This window comes from Xiphophorus maculatus, chromosome 5 (assembly GCF_002775205.1).
Source record: "Xiphophorus maculatus strain JP 163 A chromosome 5, X_maculatus-5.0-male, whole genome shotgun sequence".
NCBI lineage: Eukaryota > Metazoa > Chordata > Actinopteri > Cyprinodontiformes > Poeciliidae > Xiphophorus > Xiphophorus maculatus.
Window position 1 is genome coordinate 12,384,738 of NC_036447.1, and position 23,307 is coordinate 12,408,044.

At 37.5% G+C, this 23,307-nt stretch overlaps 1 protein-coding gene across 2 annotated transcripts; it reads right to left on the reverse strand.

The window, feature by feature from the left end:
• Positions 1 to 10,317: 10,317 nt before the first annotated feature.
• LOC102236590 (dihydropyrimidinase-related protein 1-like) lies at positions 10,318 to 23,158 on the reverse strand. Of its 2 annotated transcripts, none has more exons than XM_005805012.2 (14): positions 22,742 to 23,158; positions 19,620 to 19,708; positions 18,886 to 19,070; positions 18,640 to 18,804; positions 17,670 to 17,731; positions 17,454 to 17,534; positions 16,662 to 16,730; positions 16,466 to 16,586; positions 15,609 to 15,765; positions 13,754 to 13,895; positions 13,483 to 13,653; positions 12,593 to 12,772; positions 12,020 to 12,185; positions 10,318 to 11,486 (listed from the first exon to the last, which is right to left on the reverse strand). In XM_005805012.2, the coding sequence occupies exons 1-14, from the start codon at positions 23,090 to 23,092 to the stop codon at positions 11,395 to 11,397; spliced, it is 2,031 nt and encodes a 676-aa protein (XP_005805069.1). In that variant the 5' UTR covers positions 23,093 to 23,158; the 3' UTR covers positions 10,318 to 11,394. The 2 variants fall into 2 exon arrangements, with proteins under 2 accessions (XP_005805069.1, XP_005805070.1); XM_005805013.2 differs by lacking the exon at positions 22,742 to 23,158 and adding an exon at positions 20,744 to 21,143.
• Positions 23,159 to 23,307: the final 149 nt, after the last annotated feature.

The following is a 23,307-nucleotide window of genomic DNA, read 5'->3' on the forward strand; positions in this document are numbered from 1 at the left end:
AGTCATTGTTAAATTAGGTTTTGAACTTATAACCTAAAGTATGTCTATGTTCTATGACAAGACAGCAAAGCATCTGATGTGAAAATACAAAGTTGTGTCATCAGAGACTTGAAGCTTGGCTTGGACTTGAAGAAAAGCACTTGTGAACATCGCTGCCCCAAGAAATATAATATCTACTTCAACCATCAGATGCAAGTGGGACCATCAGTGTGGTTGTGTACTTCAATCTAAAAACAAATTCACATTACATGTAGCCAATTTGCATCTGCACATGAAGGTCATTTGAAATAACTAAGACTCGAGTCAGTCTTAGTCATCTTTTTCAGGGTCGTCAAGAGGCCAAGTAAAATTTCTGATCAGTTAAGAACTGATACATTCTGCAGCACGACTCTTTATTTTAATGTAGATCTGTGATGTAATTCTGCAGCACACTGACATATCTGGGATAGAGTACTGAGATGTGGCGCTGTTCATCATTTTTAATCTTTGAAAGGTGAATATTCCTAAACTTGATGCTGCTCTGTGAAAAGTTTTCAAATGTAGAAGCAATTTGGACTTAAGACTTATCTTACAAAACGATTCACAGGTGTTAACAGCTGCAAAGATTACTGTGAAGGACTCTGAAATGTCAAAAAAATGGAAGAAAAAAAAAATCCCGCAAGGTGTATTCTGTTTTTGCAAATATGCAATACTGACCCCATCTGGTCATAGCTGATATATCTCTATTATTATATTCCTCATTTTTGTTTCACCCTCCGATAGTGGGCAGGAATACTGCTATTACAATGAGACAAGAAAATTAGCTAAAATTAGTTCTTTATCTGCAATAAGAGAATTACATTGTTGTTCATGCCACATTCTTGTGTTGATACAATTGTAAACACTGTGGAGTCACGTTACTGTTCAGGTTGGAGATGGATTTTGTGTCCAGGTTTTGGTATGAAATGTGCGAATCAACTCCAGAACTAAAGAGTTTGTGACAAAGCTGGTAGCAGAGTGTCCTTATTCACAGTGAGAAATGAAAATAAAAAATGTGATGTGTTTTTTATATGGCACATGTAAATAACTTTAATTGGATTTACATGCTAATTGTCAAGCTTTAAAATTTGGCAAGAAGATTCATATTTCTTCTTCAGAATCCTAAAAAGTCCATGTCTTGGCTTATTTCTTAGATTTGGAGTTCTTTGAAAATACTTCATGTTTAATGTAGATATTGACAAGTTTAAGTAAAATGTGATTTTCTCTTGGCTGACCAATAAAGGTTGATCAGGAAATGACCTTAGGTCAGATTAGCTCCACATGAATGACCTGCTCTTCTGCTGTCTTTGACATTTTATTTTATTTTATTTTACAACATATGTTTATTGGTTATTTCTGCATTTTAATACAGACAAACAAGCAAAAAAGAAAGAGGCAGGACAAAATGCCATACAGTGACATCAACATTGACATTAACATTACCCCAGCTCAAAAAAAAAAGAAAATAAAAATAAAAAAAGGAAGACACATTAATGCAATATACTTATGTAAGGCTACGTGAAAAAATAGCAGAATTATCCAGACCAGTATACAGTATAAAGGGATCCCAAATATTATGAAATATATTTTCTCTATTGTGTAATCTACTAGTTTGAAAGTCTACTACACATATTTAAGGACAGTCCATCGCCATTGTGTTTAGGATGGAACTGTTATCCAGTTCAAGAGGACACATTTCCTGGCACAGAATGTAAGCAACCTGTACATGTGTTTTTCACAGTTCTTAAGGCTGTTGTTCGTCTCTCCCAGTAACATATACATTGGATTACACTCAGTGCTAATGGAAACATTTTGTCCAACTTTTCCTTTGTACTGAACCAGAATTGGTTAATTTTCCTTCAGGACCAAAGACAGTGAGTTAGAATTTTTGATATTTGACATTTTAAAGAAATGGGCCTTAATGCCCCCCCCCCCCCACACACACACATGTATATACATATATATATATATATATATATACCAAGCGACTGCAACATCAGGAAAAAGGAGCACGAGAAACTAGAGAAATACCAGGGCCTCAGGGAGGAACTGGAGAGGACCTGGAAGGTGAAGACCACAGTGGTGCCTGTGGTCATCGGGGCCCTCGGGGCAGTCACCCCCAAACTGGACCAATGGCTGCAACAGATCCCAGGAACAACATCAGACATCTCACTCCAGAAATGTGCAGTCCTTGGCACAGCCAAGATACTGCGCAGAACCCTCAAGCTCCCAGGCCTCTGGTAGAGGACCCGAGCTCAGAGGATAAGAACCACCCGCGGTGGGTGAGAAGGGAATTTTTTATATAGATAGATAGATAGATAGATAGATAGATAGATAGATAGATAGATAGATAGATAGATAGATAGATAGATAGATAGATAGATAGATAGATAGATAGATAGATAGATAGATAGATAGATAGATAGATAGATAGATAGATAGATAGATAGATAGATAGATAGATAGATAGATAGATAGATAGATAGATAGATAGATAGATAGATAGATAGATAGATAGATAGATAGATAGATAGATAGATATACATATATATATATACACCTATACGTTAGGTGGATTTCCTAATTGAAATCCACCTAATGTGAACTTTATGCAATTGATTTGAAAACTACATTTAATGTGGAGAAACAGTAGCTTTTCTTTGATTTCCCCACTGATGACAGAACCAGTCAGCCTATATCTGAGACTGAGTCCAACCACCCTCCCAATGAGGGATTGCAATCTATCGGTCATGATCCCTGTCGCAGGGCAATAGGTGAGGGTTGGAGTGTAGCCAGACTGGTACATTGAGAGCTTTGCATTTGCATCATAAAGACATAAGGATTCCTTAGCATTGAGAAACAAAGATGTCAGCTATTTTTAACCATGGGTTAAACTGAAGAGGTGTTCTCAGCTGATGGGCATTTTATTGATTTTATAAACCTAATGTGATGTTACCAAGGCTCCTGATAAAATATACCCTGGGTGTTAATCTACACATACACTGTCCAGTATATCAAATGGTCTGTCGGAAGCAGCTCTCAACATGTTTAGCAGGCTTTTTTTTTATATGAGTGACAAAAGTCTTAAGTGGATTGCCTTTGAAAAGAAAACCTTGGCCTGATGGCTCAGAAATAAAAAGATGTTCTCTTGTGTTGCATTGAAATTTTCTCCTCTAATTCTTTTTGTGTTATCTGAATAGAGAAAATTACTGCAGCTTTCTGGTCAGTTAACATCTGCAGTGGCAATTTTGAAAGACCAAAAGAGTGAATTGGAGGCACTGCAGCCAAGCATAAAGCCTGCTGAATAAAAGATTCTGTCAGTGCTGTGTTCCTCTGTTCAGGAAAGACTCGTAGCAGAGCTGTAAACACTCTCTCTCTCACGAACAAGCCATGACAGATGATATGAGAGTTGATCCTCCATGTGTTCCTCCACAGCTCTTCATTTATGTCTTTTCATCTTTTCCTGGTTAAATCAGTTGGGGCTCATCAGAGCTGTGCTATCACTACGCACGATGCAGTAGCAGAAAATAAAACGTACACAACTTGAATTTGCATAAATGTATATCCAGTCGATGTTTTTGTGTGATTGCTTAATTGCTTATTTTTTTAATCTAATAGTCTTCAGTAAAGCTTATAAACATTTCCAGTGAATACTAAATTTCCACTCTCTGGGACAATAACGGCTTATTCTATTCTATTCTATTCTATTCTATTCTATTCTATTCTATTCTATTCTATTCTATTCTATTCTATTCTATTCTATTCCACGTTATCTCATTAACTCTTACCAGCTCCTTTGTCCAAAAGGACGTCTTTAATCATTCATTCAACAGCATATTTTTTTTATCACTTTTCCATAAAGGCCAAATTGATTGTGGTTTTGAACAAAAAAAAAAAGATTTCTTAAAATTGTTTACTATTCTTAATGAACTTAGCATTTTCCTGCACCGTATGCTATATGGTGCCAATGTATGAAAATGACATTGACCTTGTTGGATTGGCTTGATTTATTTATTTATTCATTTACTATTTTATTTGTGTACTACGTCACTGAAACATTTTCACAGCCCTTAGGTGTCCTTCATGTCAGATTTAACACTCAGGAACAGAAACCAGGATTTGTTGCTGTCTGTTTGTTTGCTGAGATAATTTGGCATTTTAAGCTCACTAAGTCAATGGACGTGCCTGCATTGAACCTGAATGGATTCTGATTTCATTGAATTTGACAATAAGAATCTGGAGTAAATGGGAAGGCATTAGACTGAAGAGGATTTAATTTGACTAATAATTGTGTTTGAATTGGACCTGTTTACTTTCTCTGCACAATTGTTCAGGATGACTTTTGTGTTGAATTAATTTAAAGAGAAAGCTAATGAAAACAGAGCAAATAAATAAAACATTCATTTGAAAAATAAAATCAGTTTTCTTCTGCCGGAGTAGTTGTTCCAGTAAATAGTATAAAGTTGATCCAAATGGGACTTCTGTTTTCTGACAAAGCTCAATGGGGACACCATCTGGATGAGATAGGATGTTCCAACTTGGAAGATCTGTAAAGTCTTTTACGTTTGCATTTTTTGATTGGAAATACTCTTTGTCTTATAAGTCAAATAAGTTCAAAGTAATTGTAAAACTAAGTGAATTATTACAACTCTTCAAATTCTTTAAGATATGTAACATAAAAATCTGTATAGGTGATATAAAGCCGCAGACAAAAAGCCAATCTGCACCATCCTTAGACGCAAATCCATTGAGAGACACTAAATATATGATCTAACTGAGCAACAGATAGAAATATAGTTTCAATCATATTACTAGTTTTTGGATGGTTAATACTCATAGTTTGTTAAATTCGGAAGAGAAATAATTTTATTTCTAGCATATAACTAGAAGCTGCTCAGATGTGCACAGATGCCCAAGTTGATGACATGACTGGGAAGAAAACAGCACAACAAACTCTATGATTTACCAGTAGGCAGTCATCCACCTGTTCTGTTTTTTTTTAAGCAGCATTTTTTCTGTGTTTCAAAGGATAAAAAGGGCATTCTATTATTAATATGGCATTCTCTCCCTCTTCTCTTGGAAACATTATTCCTCTACACAATGTTGTTTCATGTTCTGCTGCAATAAGACGACGCACATAATTTCACCTCAAAAGCTCCATATTGTTTTGTTTTTTTTATTTGCTCTCGGAGCAGATGGCGGGATGCAGATCTCTGCTGCTGCCTGTGGTGGTGGTGATGATGTAGTCAGTTCATCTGCACCAGAAACCAGGAAAGAGCTTTTCCCATACAGTACAAAGGGAAAGTTAGGAAGAAATACACACCTAGTAATTACATCTTATATCATACAATAGTCTCAATAGAAAAAAATTGGAAACCTGACCATGCTTACCATATCTACAAATATGTTTTATATCTCAAGTCCATTGCACTTAAAGGTATAAATATACTTTGCTCACATAATCACCACCAACATTTTCTGTTCGAAATGCATATTTCCCTGTAAAGTCTATGAATTTAAACAGCCAGATCAAATAAATTGCTACACTGTTTGCAGAAATTCATGTGATTCCTTACATTTTTCAACATACAGTGAATGGCAAAAGTTTTCATAAACCTAAAACTTTCTCACATTTTGTCATGTTAGAGTGGATGAATGTAAAGTAACGCCTAGTAAGTGGAAGCAAAATAATTACTTTCAAGTAGGGTGAATGATTTAACAATTCTGTTTCATTCTTTAGTTCCTTATTACAAGCACCTGAATGTTTAGGTTTAAATCATTGGGCAAGAAATGGGTAAGGAATAGTTTAATAAAATCTGAACTGATTTGCATAAGATGACACAGAAAGTTTAAATATAAGGAGAAATAAGTTAGTTTTCACGGAAAACAAAAAGCAAAGTAAAAAGCTGAATGTGAAAATGGCTGAGTCGACGTTGAATGAACTACATTCATTAAACACTAGAAGTGCTCGGTCTACTATTCCACCCACTTCTCTTGTTCATTTCCTGATTTATTCATTCCATTGGTTTCAATCGCTCTCCTTTCTCGCTCTCTTCAGTGAGCAGTTTAGATTTGAAAACAGAACCAATGCCACTGAGTGGGTTGTCATATAATCTTGTTGTCTCTCTGATGCCATCTTGCATTTCATCCATGATGCTGTGTTTTAAAGACTTGCCTTCTTTCAGACCTTTCTTTTTCATTTTTAATGTCACATAAAATCTTAATAAAAATACATTAAGGTTTGTGGTTATAGTGTGACAACATGTAGAAATTTAAAATGCTTATGAATACTTTTATAATGCTCAAATTTACCAAAAGAATAATTTTTAGAAACGTAAAGCCTAAGAGCTGTCTGTATATGAGTGGTGACATTATTGCCCTAAGTTAAAAGAAAGAGTAAATTGTGCACACACACACAATAAAAAAAAAATTAAAAACTGTAATTACACTTTTATTAAAGGGACTTATATCCACAATTGTGTTCGAGGTGAGCAGTAGTTCCTTAAATTTTTACTTTTTTCCACTGAGTAAAAGCAGAAGTTGGAATTTCCAAAGTTTTTCAGTGGATTACACCACTGCAATAAAAGATGAATTTCTCTGACATTTCTTTCCCATGGTAGCCAATAAATATGAAGTGCAGTCTGTGCCAAGGCCGTGCATCTTCCCAGAACCTTCAAAGCCTTGAAGGACTGAAAGATAATTTGGCAGTAACGCTTCAAGTCTGATGTTGACGTCCGTACAATAACCTCATAGATGGATGCAGAGCGCAGACTAACCAAATGAGAGTTCTGGTAAAAGATGAAGTACATTGGCATTAGGGCCAGGGAAAAATATACATTGAAAAAATGACAGAAACAAAACCTGATCCAGAATTAGATTATAGCTTTTACTATTAAAATGGTTTTCATATTTTGTTATTTCAGAGTACATACAGTTTTCCCAATAGCCTTTTTATAGCACAGATAAAGCAGAAACCTGTTTGAGAACTTTTTATTAGTATTCAGTCTCTCTACTGCATCTCATTGCTGAGCTATGGAGCTCATAAACAGGATTTGTCAACTGGAACCTGATTTAATTATTAAAGTAACCAGGAGACATACTTATGTAGTTGAGACAAATTTCATCTGAATGTTCAAGAGGATACAAAAACCTTTTATAGTGATGGAAGTTGTTGAAGAGTGCAGCAGGTCTCTCATGGGGAAATAAGTTGAAACCTCCAACAGATTTCTTAGATCTGGCAGCTCAGCCAACCTGAACAGGAGGATATAAGAGGCTTTGGCAAGCCAATAATGGCCATCATAAATGAGGTCCAGCGGTACTCTGCTGAGATAGGAGCGCTCACACCCATCAGGCCTTTATGGTACAGTGGCCAGACAGAAGCCATTCTGCACTAAAAGGCACATGAAAATCTTTCAGTCTAGCACTCTCTTTTACAGCTTAAATTCAGCAAGCGCTAAAAGAAAGAAAATTACAAATGAAAATGTGTTTTTAACCCCCATTAGAATAGAATAAGCCCTGTTTTATCCAAAAACATGTTTTGTTCTTCTGTTGTCTTAAACATGAACTAATCTGGAATTATGTTCAAAAGTTATGTTTTCAAAACTATAGCTTACAGCAAAATAAAACCTCACAATTCAGTTTCTCAGAAAATTAGGCTACATGCAAAAATAGAACAAGCACTTATAAATATTACATTCTGACCAGCTACTCCTACAAAATCAAAAGGAATACTGCAGTTGTCAATGTGAAACATGGGGGATAAGCGTAGGAGGTGGTAAGGACCTTTTTGTTTTGCAAATACTGCCACATGGAAATAGTCTAATAATCAAATGTTGAGTGGAAGGAAAATGTTGAAAAAAGTGAAAAGGCAACATGGATCATCACAGCTGTGAAGGATTGTAAAGCAAATTCCAGTCTGGAGTTGCTGGAGTCACTGCATACAGCTAGTGATTTATTCTTAACCCTGTCTGCTGAGAAGAAAAATTACCTTACGGGTGTTCAGTTGACCAAAGTTTTCTTTTATGATAAAAGTAAAATTTGCTTTTCACTTAGAAAATCAAGTTCCTGTTGTCTGGAGGAAGAGTGAAGAAGTCCAGAACACAGTAGGTAGAATAAATGCAGTGAAGTTTGCAAGAGATAAGAAAAGGCAGAATATCTACTATTCTGAACCGGAAAGTTTTTGTTCCTCTACTGACATGGAATATAAAATGAATGCACTGAGTACAAACCTGTGATCTCTTAAAATGCCAAGCGGGTTGCTTGTCCTGAACAAAACTTCCATATCTGAAGACAAAATGTCAGGAAAGTGTTCTCTCTGTCATGTTCCGTGTTTTTCTGTGTGTTTATTTTGAGTCTCCTGTGTCTCTGAGTCTCTGTGTTGTCCTGTTTTCCCCTTGATTGCTCCCAGGTGTTTCTCGTTCCCTGATTGCCTCCTGTGTATTTAGTCTCACCTGTGTCTCTGTGTGTTGTCAGGTCCTTGTCAATGCGTTCTGGTCCATGCGTGTAGCCTGTCGCTACCAGTGCTGAGCCCTAGCCTTCCGCTCGACTGTGCTGCCTGATTTTTTGGACTTTTGGAATTGTCTAAGCCTATTTTCATCATTAAACTTGCATCATTCATCTCATCTGGGTCTGCTGTGTTTCCCTCACCATATTCACCACCGCACTTCATGACACTCTCTCCAAGATATTGTACTCTTGTCAACATGTACCAGAACAATATGTGTGTCCATTTGATCAATCAACATAAAAAAGGAATGTTTAAGTTACAGTCGCCTTGTTACATCAGTTTTTGTTATTTGTTAATGATGCCGTTTTTTTTGGAATTGTTCACAAACTATTTCAGTCATTTCATTAAATCCCATTTGGTAATATTTGTTCAGTCTTTGCTGTTATTTACTGTGACAACAATATATAACTGGGTTCACAGAGAGATCCATTTAAAGTATTAATGTTTTGCTGCTGTTAATGTTCACATACACATATTCATGCATCACTACCTGTATAATATTCTTGTATTTCTTTGTGACCATTTGTGATTGAGCTGAAGTCTGTCTCTGTCAGGATATTCTTGTAATAAGGCTTCTAATATAAAAGGATTATATCAAATGGTTTTAAAATAGCTGTGCGCTGATGTTTCCCAGCCAGTCTGCTGGAGCTTAAATGATTCTGGCAAGCAGAGTCTGAGAAACTTCCAAAGGAAAGGTGTGCCAAGCATGTAGAGGAAATCCAGGAAGACGTTAAACCACCTGCTGCCAGAAGGAAAAAAAATGAAGAGTCGGATCATTTACGCAAAGGCAAATGTACGTGTGAGAACATTTGAATAGCCCAAGAATATTATGCTTTTACTCCTGAAAACATGTATTTATTTCAAAATGTACACTGAAAATTTTTTTGTCAAAGCTCTGAATTGTGTGCTATCATTCTATAGGCCCCAGGTACGCAGTTTATAAGGTTACTGTGAACACAAATCCTTGGAGAACATAAAAACTGATCTCAAATTTAATCTCATAGGTTATTTCTTCAGACTGAAAGTTTCAACAGAAGCTTGGACTGAATGACTAACTGTTATCCTCCAGAAATAATGTATGGGTTAATGTTGTGAAGGTTGTTCCTAAAAAAAGAGAAAAAGAAAACATGAAAAAATGTGTGAGTTATAGGAAGAGCGGGGGAGAAATCAGAGAAACAACAGGAGAAATAGAACGGTAGCCTCAGTAGTGCTGAAGTTAATGCTAAGCTAGCAATTTCTTACAAACGCAGAGACAACAAATATGAAGTGTGAAAGGCTCCCAAACGTAATAAATGCAGAAACAGAAAATAGGTGTTTTAATGTGCCTATGAGTTAGAATAACTCAGAAATATCCCAGTACAGAAAACTTAGATCAAATCCAGAGAGTATAAAACGCCAAACAGATCCACGGAGTGAAGCAGAATATAATTTTCTATGGCACCACAGTGAAAATTAAAGATCATACAAACACTCCAGCACAATTTACCAGCCGTGATGTGAAACAATATTTTCTTAAAGTTGTCCATGCCAACCCCAAGAGAATGCCACCCTAAACAGACAGTCACTTTGCACAGATTAAAAACTGCCACTGGTTTAAAGTATAAGAAAGTTTCCCTGTGGAGTAGTACATCCATGAGCATGAGAAGTTGAGTAACCTTATTTTAAACCACCAAAATCTGTTATTTGATCAAATAGAATATTTGGTCACTGTACACTTGTTTTGGGTTGCCATAATGGAATTTAAATGTTTATTTTATTTTATTTAATAATGCTCATAAGAATTTTTTCACAACTGGTTTTGACAACAGTGCAATCTTTATTTATAATAAGTGACACAGACACATTGGAGCACAACAAGAAAAATGGAGCACATCCAAAACACTGAATGTAACAAAACAAAAGAAAACACCTAGAATTAATAAAAAGAAGTATAAACAAATCACAAAAATTGATTGAAAGAGCAAGGAAGGTTTCTGAAGCCCTTTTTACAGCTTTGAGCTCAGGGTTTATTATAGCAATGATCCATTCCTGGCAACAGTAATTGGCAGGAAACTCACAAACAACATCAAGTATTTGCTGAGGAAGCCTGTTATGTTGGTACACGAGTCTAGAGCTGAACTCTACAGTAGCTTTCATTCAGCCACTGAGCTACTTTACCTTTTATTGGAGAACATTAACACCTTTGCATAGCGTATCTGGTGGAGGACGCTCACTTTGTTTTTATTGCAGTTGCAAGAGCTTCCCAGTGAAGCCTATGTTTTGGATCTGGAAGCAGCCACAGTGAATGTGATTACATCATTAAAGCATCTACATTTTCCAGTATACAAATATGTTTGTGCTGTTGAATACAAATGTGCTTCTAGTGCAGTTTCATGTGTAATGTGTTGCCACAATTAACAAGTAGTGCAACATTTAAAGATTTGTCCATGCAACAACCTATGTAAAACTGATTTTTTTTTAGTTAAACTAAAATAAGTTATCTAAATGTGTTCAAACTAAGAACAGATAAAATACAAAATAAGTTAGATCTTCTGCAGTCCACTTGGTGGTGGAAAAGTAGCACCATGTCAGAGCAGACTTGCCAATTAAGATGTGGACAGTAAGGAAGTATAAAGAGAAAGTCGTGCTTAAAAGGACAAGCAAAACGATATCATGACTAGTGTTACTAGTGTTAAGTTTCTCGTGAAAAAGGATTTTAAATAGGGTGCCTGATTGTGAATCATACACTCTTAAATTTAGTGCAAAGCTGTAAAAACAACAATTATGGAGTGGACAAAAAGGTAATATTTTGTGGCAGTCATACTTTTACACTCACGCACTCTCAAAAGGTGAAATCCCAAACCAGCAGTGGCTTATGTAGAGCCAAGCCTTTAGCCAAGGCTGGTGATATTGGAGCGACCACCAGGGGGTGCTACTATGCGGTGGCCAGACCTACGAGGGATGTTGTCGTCAATCTGAGCACCTACGGTAAAAAACAGACAAATTAAAATATATATATATTAGCTACAAAAATCTAAATCTTAACAGTTTAGACAAGTTTTTTATTAAGTGGACTTCTGTCCAGTAATTATCAATAACCTATCCATTTACCCACAGTTTATGTATGCCATCACAGTGAGTTAGCGCTAACTCAATATAGCTTGTGTAATATTAAGTTCCTATTTTGTACAGAAACCGGCCCAACACAATTTAAAAAACTGGATAGATAAAACTGATAGCCTCCATTATTTCTGTTGTTTCACTGAGAAAACATCTATAAAAGGAAATAGTTAATATATTGTATCTCCCACACATAAACATTTGAGTTGTTTTAAATAGCTAAAATCAACTAAATCAGGAATTCCATTTAATTAGCTGTTCGCTGCTTACAACTTCACTTACAAACCCACTGCAACATGACATCATTATACTGCAGGTAAAGGAACTAGAATTACTGATAATAACTTATACAAAAGAAATTCAATATAAAAGATACAGAATTGTTATTTATTGGACCTGAAAGGCTGAAGTTGGATTGGTGAAGGTTGCGTATCGGTGGTGGTTGGTGAGAGGTGGGTGAAGTCTTGGCAGATGGAGAGGGGGTGATGTATTTGGGTGTAGGAGCAACATCGTACACAGGGCCATCATATATCCCTCGGGTGACACCCTGTTTGCTCTTTACCTATTGGAGAAATATCCTCAAAAATTAGGAAATCTAGGACAGGGAAAACTGTTAATTACTCAAAATCACTCTACATGATACAGTTAATCAAAACACTGCAGTGGTATATTTCTTTGCATTTCCTTTATGTATTAATCTGAAGATCACTGAGTAAACCAAGGCATTTTCTGATTACCATAAATATGCTAGTCTAAAATAATGCAAAAAGTTACTACTTCAAATTGCACACACCAATTTCAGCAGATTTTATTATCTTAATGTTAGCATGTCTTAGTTCTTGTCTCGTCCCTGCATAGCAAAGCACACTACTAAAACATTTTGAATGGAGATGTAATGCCGTACTTACAATGCTTAAGATACAATCAATGTATAATGAATGCTATTCATTTTAAAACTCTATATTTTACCTGATTCCTACACTTGACCCGCTGGTAAGCATAGTCAGGGAAGGGCTTGCGTGGCAGAAACCGGCCAGTGCCCTGCTGAGCCTGTAGTTTGCCCCCTTCGTAAACTATCCGACCTTGACTCATCACCAGTGCTGGGCCACCACGGCACTCCAGACCCTCAAAGATGTTGTATTCTGCAGCCTGTATTGGGAAAAAAAAAGGAATGTCTTCCATCTTGCTTTACAGCATGCATTTTGACAAAGGGGTGAAAGCGATAGGGGGGAGGGGATATTGTGTTAATGCAGGGAACGTTGAGGGGTGAATGGGGGATTAGTCAACTCCATTCACCCCTCAGGCTGGCTTCAGGATAAGAGGTCTTTTTAAGATCCAACATGCAGTCTGAATACATTAAAAACAGCATTGTGTTGCTCCGCTCAAAGCAGATTTGCATGTTTAAAGGGGTTCTGGTGAAATATTTTAGGCAGCTTATCAAAAGTACATTTTCCACAGAATACTCTTGCTTCGTAGTTGTGGTGTATTGTTTCCTTCAGGCTTTTATATCGTTTTCGATTAAATATTTATTGCACCCCAATTTAAGTAGGAATAAACTGAACTTCCCTTGCTAAAGCTGTCGCAACCACATTTTCTGATAACTTACTGTTCAGACGGTTTAAATTTCTATTTCCCTTCGTAAATAATGAAAAGGTACAGACATCTTTAGAGTTCCTTTAATCAATTCAATTTGTTTTCCTTGAATGTATTTTAAAGCATCCGTGGTGCTTAGACTAAAATCATTTTCAACCCCACAAAAACATCTAAACTCTGTCTCCTACTTCTGGATCAGACTTTGTTCAGTTAGAGACAAGTAGGTATGTATTTTTACATCTTTTGTTATTTATTCATATTCTTACTGATTGCTGCAGTTTAGCTGTGATGGTTTTCACACTGTCAGGGTCCCATATGACGATATCAGCATCAGAGCCTGCGGCTATGCGTCCCTTACGTGGGTACAGATTGAAGATTTTTGCCGCATTGGTTGACGTGACTGCAACAAACTGGTTTTCATCCATTTTTCCCATGGCCTTAGTATGAAAATAGGTGAATTTAAAGAAGGTTACATTCAAAATAAAAACCTTACAGTTGTAAAGAATATACTGAAACACAAAGGGTGTTATTGCTCACCACAGCCTTATCCCAGACAAAACCCATTCTCTCCTCGACTCCGTTGGTCCCCTCTGGGATCAGGGTGAAGTCTTCTTTGCCAATTGCTTTCTGGGAAGTGCTGTACGCACAGTGAGCGCTCCCCACCACCTGAAGGTCCCCACTGTAACAGGGAGGCAAAGAGATCGATGGACAAAATCAGAAATGTAGTGTTCCTTCTGAAAGTATTCACAGCCCTAAACACTTTCACATTTTGTCACATTAGAGTCGCAAGGTTCAATATATTTTAGCTGGTAGTTTTGTGAACAACTAGGTGTCAATACGTCCTATGTTTACTTTTCATTTTGATGATGAATTGAATAGTAAAGAGATTAAAACTTAGGATATACTTTAGCTCTGCTTTAAATCACTCCACAACTGTTTGTTCACCAATGTTCAATACCTGAATTTATCCTGAGATTAAATATCCAGAACTGTAGGTAGAGAGGAAGCTGGTCGTAGTAGATTTTGTTTAGGTGTGTAAGAGAAAAGAGGGCTGAATACACATCAATGCCACATTTTGAGATTTGTATATGTAAAAATGTTGAAAACCATGTGTCATTTTCCAAGGATTTTTACAATTACACACCACTTTGTTTTGATGTGTTGCATTAAATTCCAACAAAGTACATGCTTGTCTGTATTTGTGATGGGACAAAATGTGAAAAACCTTAAGCGATTTGAATACTTTTGCTGTGCAATGAATACACAAACTCAATCTGATTCATCACATAAATTGAGGAATTTTTTTGTATGTTGGCCACCAGGTGTCCTCATAGAGCCTCTGATTTAAGTGAATGTCAGGAAGAGGTTTGCAACATAAAATCAGCCAGCTGAACAAGTCTGAATAGTGCAATGTAGCTGCAGTGCCAACAGCAAGAGTATCATTTAATGCATAAATATATATTATATCGGAAGCAGCAGAACACAAACACTTACTTAATCTATTTTTTTTTGCACAAGACAGCAAACTCAGAGCACTTGGTTTAAAGTAAAGCTCTGATGACAGGCATATTGCTTAACCCTTAATTACAGTGATTATTGTTTGATCAGCATACTAATGCCAAGAGAGTGCTTATTACAGCAATAATAGTCCACATTGAGAAATGGCAGAAAGTACTCTCGTCTCTGATGAAGAAGCTAAGAATACACTCTTTTCCCACTATCAGAGTGACAGCATGGAACTGCCTCAAGAAGCCGGAGATACACATGAAGGGCATAACAGCAGTGTGGAAGAAAAAAGAAGAGGGAAAACAAGAGGAGGAGGGAGGCACTTGGTATCCAAGGCAACAGATGATGAGAGCTTCTAGGCCCTGTGCTATTTATGGTATTGGGGACAGACAAAAGTGTGCAGCTGGAAGTTGCTGGTGGATGTGTGGATGTCTGGGGTGAGAGCAGAAGTGGGTTTCGTCTCATGCCCTTTTCCCCTTCCTATAGTGGGATTCTAACTTTATATAATACTATATTCCGTATTGTATTTCAGTTTGACCTATTTCTAAGTGAAATTAATGTTTATAAGTAAGTCTTACTAACCTTGATCATCCCTGCCCTTTGCCTCATCACATGTTTTCACCTTTCCTGCATCTGTTTCAGTTTTTCACTGGCATTAAATATAATGTCTATTATACTGTATTTAATGCATATTAAGTATAATACGCTTTATATTTAATATAATGCCAGAATAATTTGGTATCTCTTTTTATGTCACCATATTAATGCACAGTTGACATTGTGGTAAAGTCTTATATTAAAAAAAGAAAATGAAGCAGACCGTTACTAACCAGACAAACCAAATAGCTCTGCCCATTAAAATGCATCACAACTGATTCCCTCTTACCAGGCCAGTAGTGTGTGAAGGTGGTCTGGAGTCGTGGGATCAGGACTCAGTGGCGGAGATGTCACATAAGCAGCTGCCTTGGCCCAATTCTTGCTCCAATAATGAGAGCCATCGGTTGCCAAGCTTGCTGTGATTGGCTCCCCAAAAACTACAGAACCTTTAAGGAAGGATAAAAGCAGACACTTTTGAGAGCAACAAGTGGTATACTTTAGGACTACAGTACCCTTAAAAAGTGTATACATCTTTTGAACTTTTATCATTAAATTTCAGTAAAACACAGTTCCTTTTTTATTTCACTGAGAATGTATGTGACAGAGCAGCACAAAAAAGTGTGTAATTGTGAAGTGGATGGAAAATTACTAGCAGAAATCTTTAAAGAAAAATAGAACACTTCCTCGGTTGCCTGGTCTTTGGCTAGGCCTTTGTAACACATGCATTTATCTGAATTAGGAATATCCAGCTCGAGTCTACAGGGGTGTTGGAACTAGAGTTGGAGAAACCTGATCTAAGCCATTCAATTTAAACCGATTCCATGGCATGATGCTGTCACTAACATGTTTTACATTTAGGGAGGATGTGTTCAGGAAGGTATGCAATATTCTTTTCCCAAAACGCATATTCTACATCTTCATTTTCATAATGCTGTTTGTTCACTAATGTTCTTTAAGCATATTCTGATTCCAGCAAGAAACAAAAATTAACAGAAATTAAATTACACACCAGTGTTAGTCTATCACATAAAATTCTCATGGTATGTATAGACGTTTGTGGTTGTAATGAAAGACGATGTGACAATCATTACTACCTGACTGTAATAACCTGAAAATAAGAATAAATGAAATAAAAGAAAAGTGTACCTTTCCTCCGGGCTTGAGTGATGGTGTCGGCTGCACTCTTGCTCATCACTTTGGTGATGTAGACGGGACAATTCACACGGTTTCCAAGAGTAATGGCACGAAACACTGCTTCAGCTTCCAGCTTTATGAAAAAAGAAAGACTTCAGAGTTTTTCAGTGAGAGACTGTTCACTGAACTAATACTAGTAAAAAATTACCTCTTCAGGTCGACTCAGAGGATGGCCTTCCGGGCCAGTAATTCCCATCTCCAAGATTTTTCTCTGTTCCTGAAGCACAACATTTGTAATTATTCACATTCTCTCCTGCCACTCACAACATTGTGCAGTGAGTACTAAGTTCTTTTTAATCAATTAATCAATCAAGTTTATTTGCACAGTACATTTCAACAGAAAGGCAGTTCAAGGTGCTTTACATAACAAAACCACAAAATTGCAAAGTTATAAAGAAAAGACCATGCAATCAACTATTGAACAAACATTATATTGTGATGACTGTCGTTACCAAAAAGTACTAATGACAGTTTTAATTGTATTACATAAGAAAGGCATTGAAGTTTGAGACAAAAACTTTGCTTCTGACAACACTATCTTCGAATAGTTTCTACTCCACATGCCACTTGTTTCATATAACATCTCATTATGGCAATTGAGTTGACAAACATGCAAATAATATTCATAACTGCTCTTTAATTCATTTAAAATACTGGTTTGTCCTATTATAAATCACACTGTTAGCTACAACGCTTATCACTGCTGCATGCAGCATCAAAACCATCACCATTACTATCTTAATCACCATTACATCATCATCATTAGTATATTAAAAGTCAGCACTACTGCCAGCCAAAGATAAAACCTGCCATCCTCTGCAGCTATAGTAGCAGAAATAATCCTCTGATTCTCCTTTTGAAAGATGGTGAGTTACATAACGTGAGTATTTCTCAGCTATAGGGGGGAGGGAGGCTGCAATCTAGAATCTGCAGTAGTCACCTGTGCAATCAGGTCTCCGTTTTCAGCATGAACCAACACCACAGCGCCCAGCTGCTTTAGGAAGGAGAAAGCCTCATACAACTGAAGATAGAGAAAAACAATACAAAGAGGTTATAAAGTATTATAAACTCAGAGACCTACAAAATAAAAACATTTTATACATTACTGAACTTGTGAGTATTTAATTTGGGTTATGTCATTAATTAGAAACCCTACCTGAGAATCTGTCATCTGGTACAAATCTTTATAAGCCATGTACAACTGGAAGGAGTTGATGCCTGTCAAGACAGGATATTGTTTGATAGTGAGCAGGTGGGAACAACAACAACATTTACAACATACAGGTAGATCACTAAATCATAATATCATCAAAAAGATAACTTAGTTCAGTAATTCACTTCAAAAAGTAAAATCCTACCCTGCTGCTAACATACAAAACGTGATATTTTTGAGGGTTTGTTCCTGATTATGGTTTTAAACAGATGAATAGTCAAAGTTTGTCAATATATTTGAACATTATGTATTGCTATTAAAGCAAACTGGGGTTCTTTAATACCTAAGGAGAGCCACAAGCCTTAGGTAATGCTCTATTAAGACAAATATGGTTAAAAAATACATAACAGATAACATTATTATTACCGCAATGATCGGCAGGTCATATTATTTCCGCTCTTTATGTTATTTAACAAAAGTAGTTTAATTGTGTTATACAATGTCCGACATGTTTGTGCAAAAATTCTTTTTGTATGTCTGTGATTACATATTAATTTTACTCAAAACTATTACAGTTGAAAATTATTGTTCTAGCTCATCCCTAATCCATTCTGATCAGATTTATGGTGCATCATTTATGACTAACATATGGGCCTAATAATACAGCACAACTTCACTAAAAAGAAACACAACACATTACTTTGGATGATCTGCTTTACAGCTGTACGCAAAGTAAAATGTTTGTCTTTGCAGACTAAAAAGGATTATGAGAAAAGCTGCACAGTGCCACTAAAGCAGCATTGTGATTGAAACTTTCAGATCTCCACTGTGTCTTGATTGTAAGAGGATTGAGCATTTGGCTGAACTGTTTCTAAATAGATCCCTGATGTTTATGAGAAATGTCTCCTAACCAAGAATTATGTGAAGAATTGCAGTAACAGATCATAAAAAAGTAACAAAATCAGCTGAATACCTTTGTCCTGCACCAGCAGTTCCAGCTCATCCTTAACATTTTCGTTCCACTGGGGGATGTCGACGTGCAGAGAGTAGTCACAGCAAGCCTTTTTATCTGCAGCCTCCTGCCAGTGCTCAAACGCCTCCAGCAGACTGTCACCGGGCTGAGGGGTCACGTGATCCACTGACAAGGAGGGAAATATTAACGGTTATGATGGGAATTAACCTCCTTGTGATATGCTGAGCTGAAAATGTCAACACTCACTGATCATGGTGGTGCCGCCAGCAAGTGCAGCTTTGGTGCCCTGAAGGAAATCATCAACAGGCTGCGTGCCAAGATAGGACTTCATCAGGCATGTGTTGACGTCTATTCCCCCTGGTATTATCATACGACCATTGGCTTCTATCACCTTGACGCCACCTGGAACAGCCAGGTTCTCCCCCACCTGCCTGCAAAAGATGTGTGAAGGAGAAAAAAAGAATGAGGGCGAGGAAAGAGAAAAGCAGGCATATGAAGACAGTACATAAAAGTAATGGGCTTTAACGAGCCCATTACGGAAACCTATGAGCATTGCAAGTACTCATACTTCTTGATTTTTACTCAGGTTTTGGTTAGATAAAAGGAAATACAGCGACATATGATGGAGGCGGCATCATGTTGTGGAGTTGCAGGGGCGTGGAAGCCGGTCAGAATTGGTGGGTAATCTCACAGAGCACTCTTCAATCAACACATTGATAAGGCAGAACTGCAAATCTACCCGTATGAATCTCCACCCAGCATGGCAGGGAGACCATTAATCAGAAAAGCACCGAAAGGCCAATGGTAACTGTGCATGCACTTCAGAGATTCGCAGCTGTTGATGGGAATATGAGGTTAAGCTGGTGATTATATTGTTATAACATGGAAATATTCAAGAGATGTAAATATTCTTAGACTCTCCATTAGTCTACACAGAAAATAAGCAATGACAACTGAAGATATTGTTCCTTGATACATACTGAATGATCCCATCCTCAACGTAAACGTCTGCGTAGAAAGACTGGTCATCATTAACAACCCTACCCCCTTTGATCAGTAACTTTTCACCCTGCAGGAAGAGCAGATCAGAGAGACAGGGAGGAGGAGAGACGAGAGGTTCAAACAAGTGTTGGGATTTAGATATACTGTGTTGTGCAATCATTTATGTAACAGCTATGTATATAGGAAAATTGATGCAGTGCAACACAAGATCAACAAAAGCATGCCCTAAATGAGGGCTATACATGGATAAAATGCTTGGCTTCAGCCATTTGAAGTCTGATGTAATAGTTGTAGAATTTTTAAGCCTTTTATTGAATGCTCCGAAAAAAGACAAAAAAAAGAAAACTTTTCTTCTCCAAATATCACTTGCTTCTGGGTTTTTTTTGGATAATAACTGGTACAATATTTATGTATGACTATGCATTTACCATTTATTCCCAAACCAAAAAAATACGTATATGTTCCATATGCATCTAAAACACAACACAATTTAACAGGCTTTAAATCCCATGGTGGAGCTAGAACCTTAGCTCTTTAAGAAAGAACTCATTATCAAGGTTTAAAATTTGAAATACGCAAGAGAAGCTTTTTTCCGGTCATACTAGCGTAAACACCCTGTTCCACAATGGAGGGTGCCTGGCAAGAGTATGAAAAGATGCTGGGTCTCCATGGTAACCAGTGATTTACCCGTGGTTTCACAAGACGACACCCTCCATGAATATCATCCTTTATATTTTTAAAAGGAACAATAAATCCTCTCTCTAAATAATAACAGCCCATGTTTTGATCAAATGTGTGACACATACAGTTATAAGACGATGCCTCACACCAGAGCTGATTTACTTTATTCCATGGTTTCGGCTCTCGATCTTTCCCGTCACGTCAGCTGCTTTAATCCCACAAGCGACAGGATTATGCAACACTATCCAAGCTAGAGAGAGACTATGAAGTGTACTTTATTAGACAGAGGGGGGAAACTGTCAGCTATCTTCAATTCGCAATGAAGCAACATATACTGTGCAAAAGGCCCTGGTGTTCTTTGCCATTCACTAAGAGTTTAATCCCCTCTCTGCCTTGTAGCGGGGATTTGTAGGTCTCTTACCGTCTGATGGGGGATGCAGTTATTCCCCAGATAGCTGCTCTCAGACATGCTCCCTCCGTCTCCTCTGCCCCCCTCAGGCGGCCCAACTCAGAAGCGGATCGGGCAGCGTCCAGAAGCCCCGGATATGTCCTGGATGGATGCGCCCCCTTTGACTTTCTTTCACTGTGACTTAGTTTAGACTTAATTGTTTCGGTGGACGCAGAGACGGAGAGCCGTGAAGCCACCACCGTCCGACTGCGTCTGCTTGCGTTGCGCACGTGAGTGACAGATCGAGTGACGAGATCGAGCGTGGCTTTGCGCGTGCGGGCAACGGGAGTTACACGCAACAACTCACCTGACAGCAGAGCCTGACCAAGGCTGAAAGAGGCTCTGGGCAGCGTTTCATTTCGGGGGCCCACTTGTATAGTCCGCCACACTCTCTCAAGTTTCTTATAGTTATACTTAAGCTCTTTACATTCTGCATTTTACTGACACCTAGTGAGCCAATGATAGGTTATTGATTCCAAGACAAAATGTATTTTGCATGGCAAATCATTTGATAATCAGATGAATATCAACTGACTTACTCCTTTTTCCTCAAATCAACGGGGTATTTAGGGAACCTTTGGGTCTGGTGACGCTCTTTACAACTGCTAACACTGCTTTAAAGAGTTTATTATAACTAGTGCAGTGAAGTTAGTAGTACGATACTTTACTTTAACATTTAATTAAATTAAATGTTTAATTTATAAACATTTAATTTATAAATTAAATTTTTAATTTATAACCAGTTCACAATAGTGTAATATTTGAAAACGTGATTACTTTGTAAAACCAAATTTAAGTATGAAAACCAAATGTGCTTACAATTTGTTTTGTAGTAGTTAAAGTTTAAGCATCCATATTTAAAAAAAAAGCTTTTGCACACTAAATTATTTATAAACAGTTAGGATAAATCCCAATGTGGGATTATTGCTAGACACATCCTTCACGTTGCAGTTACTAACTAGGAAGTGTTTACTTTCAGTACTTTCTCTAGATAATAGCTAGAGAAAATCTGCAAATTTCCAGACTGTTCCCATTTAAAATTACAGAAGATTTACGGGTTGTTTTCTTGGTGGTCTATTAAGTCACTGAATCCAGCATTTCATTAATAGCTGCTACTGTTTGCAAATAAATGTGGAAAACGATGCATAACCATGTTATATAAAATGCTAGGTAATTCAGATTGTGCTGTTGCCACTTGCTGGGTTGTAATTTAGAAAATACAATAAAAAAAAGTAGGTCAGCAAAGTGTCAGCCTTTATTTGTAGCGAAGGTTTTGAAGATGGGACAAAAAATATACAACACTATATATTTTTTTTAGTTATTTTGTGAAAGTATTAAAAATATACGTTTTAGGTTTTCTCTTGCTCTCCTCTACATGCATATTTTGATTACCATGTACAGATTCTGTTAAATTAACTTCAAATTGCGACTCTATCAGAATAACTTTCAATATATAAAGATTTTCCTTATTATATGTAAAACTTGCATGGTTTCTAACATGTCCTTTGACAACTTCATTTCACTGTCTTTTCTCGGAGCATTGACAAATTTCACGCAATACCTCGAGTTGCCCAGCCTGGCAACACGGAAACAGTACCGTGGGGGGTAATGTACCATGTCGCTGTCCATTTCAGCACCACATATGTAGCACCTCTATCTGCAGCCTGCATCTTTTTAGGAGGGAGGAGGGTTCTTAAAGCCACGCAGGCTTACACTAAAATAAACTGCAATGCAGAAAATAGCTTATTATTTATGCAGATTGAACCATAGCCTAAAATATAAGGAGAATATATATATATTTTTTCTAAATAAAAGTGACTGAAATTTCTTCTTGCTTGATAAAAATGGCTTTTCTAAATACTGTAAGGAACCGATAGGTCACCAGGCACTTTAACAGGCATTAAGTGCTTTCGGCCTATTTAATGTTGGTCAATTGTATTTGGTGAAAAGCAACAAAAATGATCGCCATACCATTTCATTAGGGCTTTCCTTCTCCGATGTAAATCGTACTTCCACGCCGCTCCGAGCATCATCTGCTTCCCCGCTTGGGCTGCCCCTCGATCCCTCTCGAGCCTCCCCGGGTGTCTTCCCCACAGGGTCACCGGTCTCCAAGACCCTCTCCCGGCTCCCGCTTCTCGGGGTGCGGCTCCCTTTCCTGCCCACCGCGTAGTTGTCGAAGTCAATGGTCTTGCTATCGAACGCCCCTTCCACGGAACTGAACATCCCGAAGGATTTGCGCTGGTTCGGCCCGGTGGTGATCGGACCGGCGAAGTAGACCGGCAGCTCATCCTCCCGGTTCCACTGCCTCCTGCAGTCAGACATGATGGTGGCTTCTTCTGTCTGAAGCGACGGAGACAATTCTGCTTTTTTTTCTCTTTTTTTTTTTACGTCTGTAAGCGGGTCACGGTCCCGCCTCTTCAGGCAGGCGCACTCATTAAGTGCTGTGATGTGTGAAATTGTTAACTAGAATATTTTATTTTTATTTTTCCCCACACACACCAGTGATAGTGAAGCTCTCCAGTTTAAAAACAACTATT

Excerpts from the sequence above, each read along its gene's own strand:
- LOC102236590 (XM_005805012.2), bottom strand. The coding sequence starts at position 23,092 with ATGTCTGACTGCAGGAGGCAGTGGAACCGGGAGGATGAGCTGCCGGTC. Across the intron at positions 19,071-19,619 it reads GTTGAGGATGGGATCATTCA|GCAGGTGGGGGAGAACCTGG; the intron begins GTATGTATCAAG and ends CATCTTTTGCAG. Across the intron at positions 11,487-12,019 it reads ATCCAACTTCAGCCTTTCAG|GTGCTCAGATTGACGACAAC; the intron begins GTCCAATAAATA and ends TTTTTACCGTAG.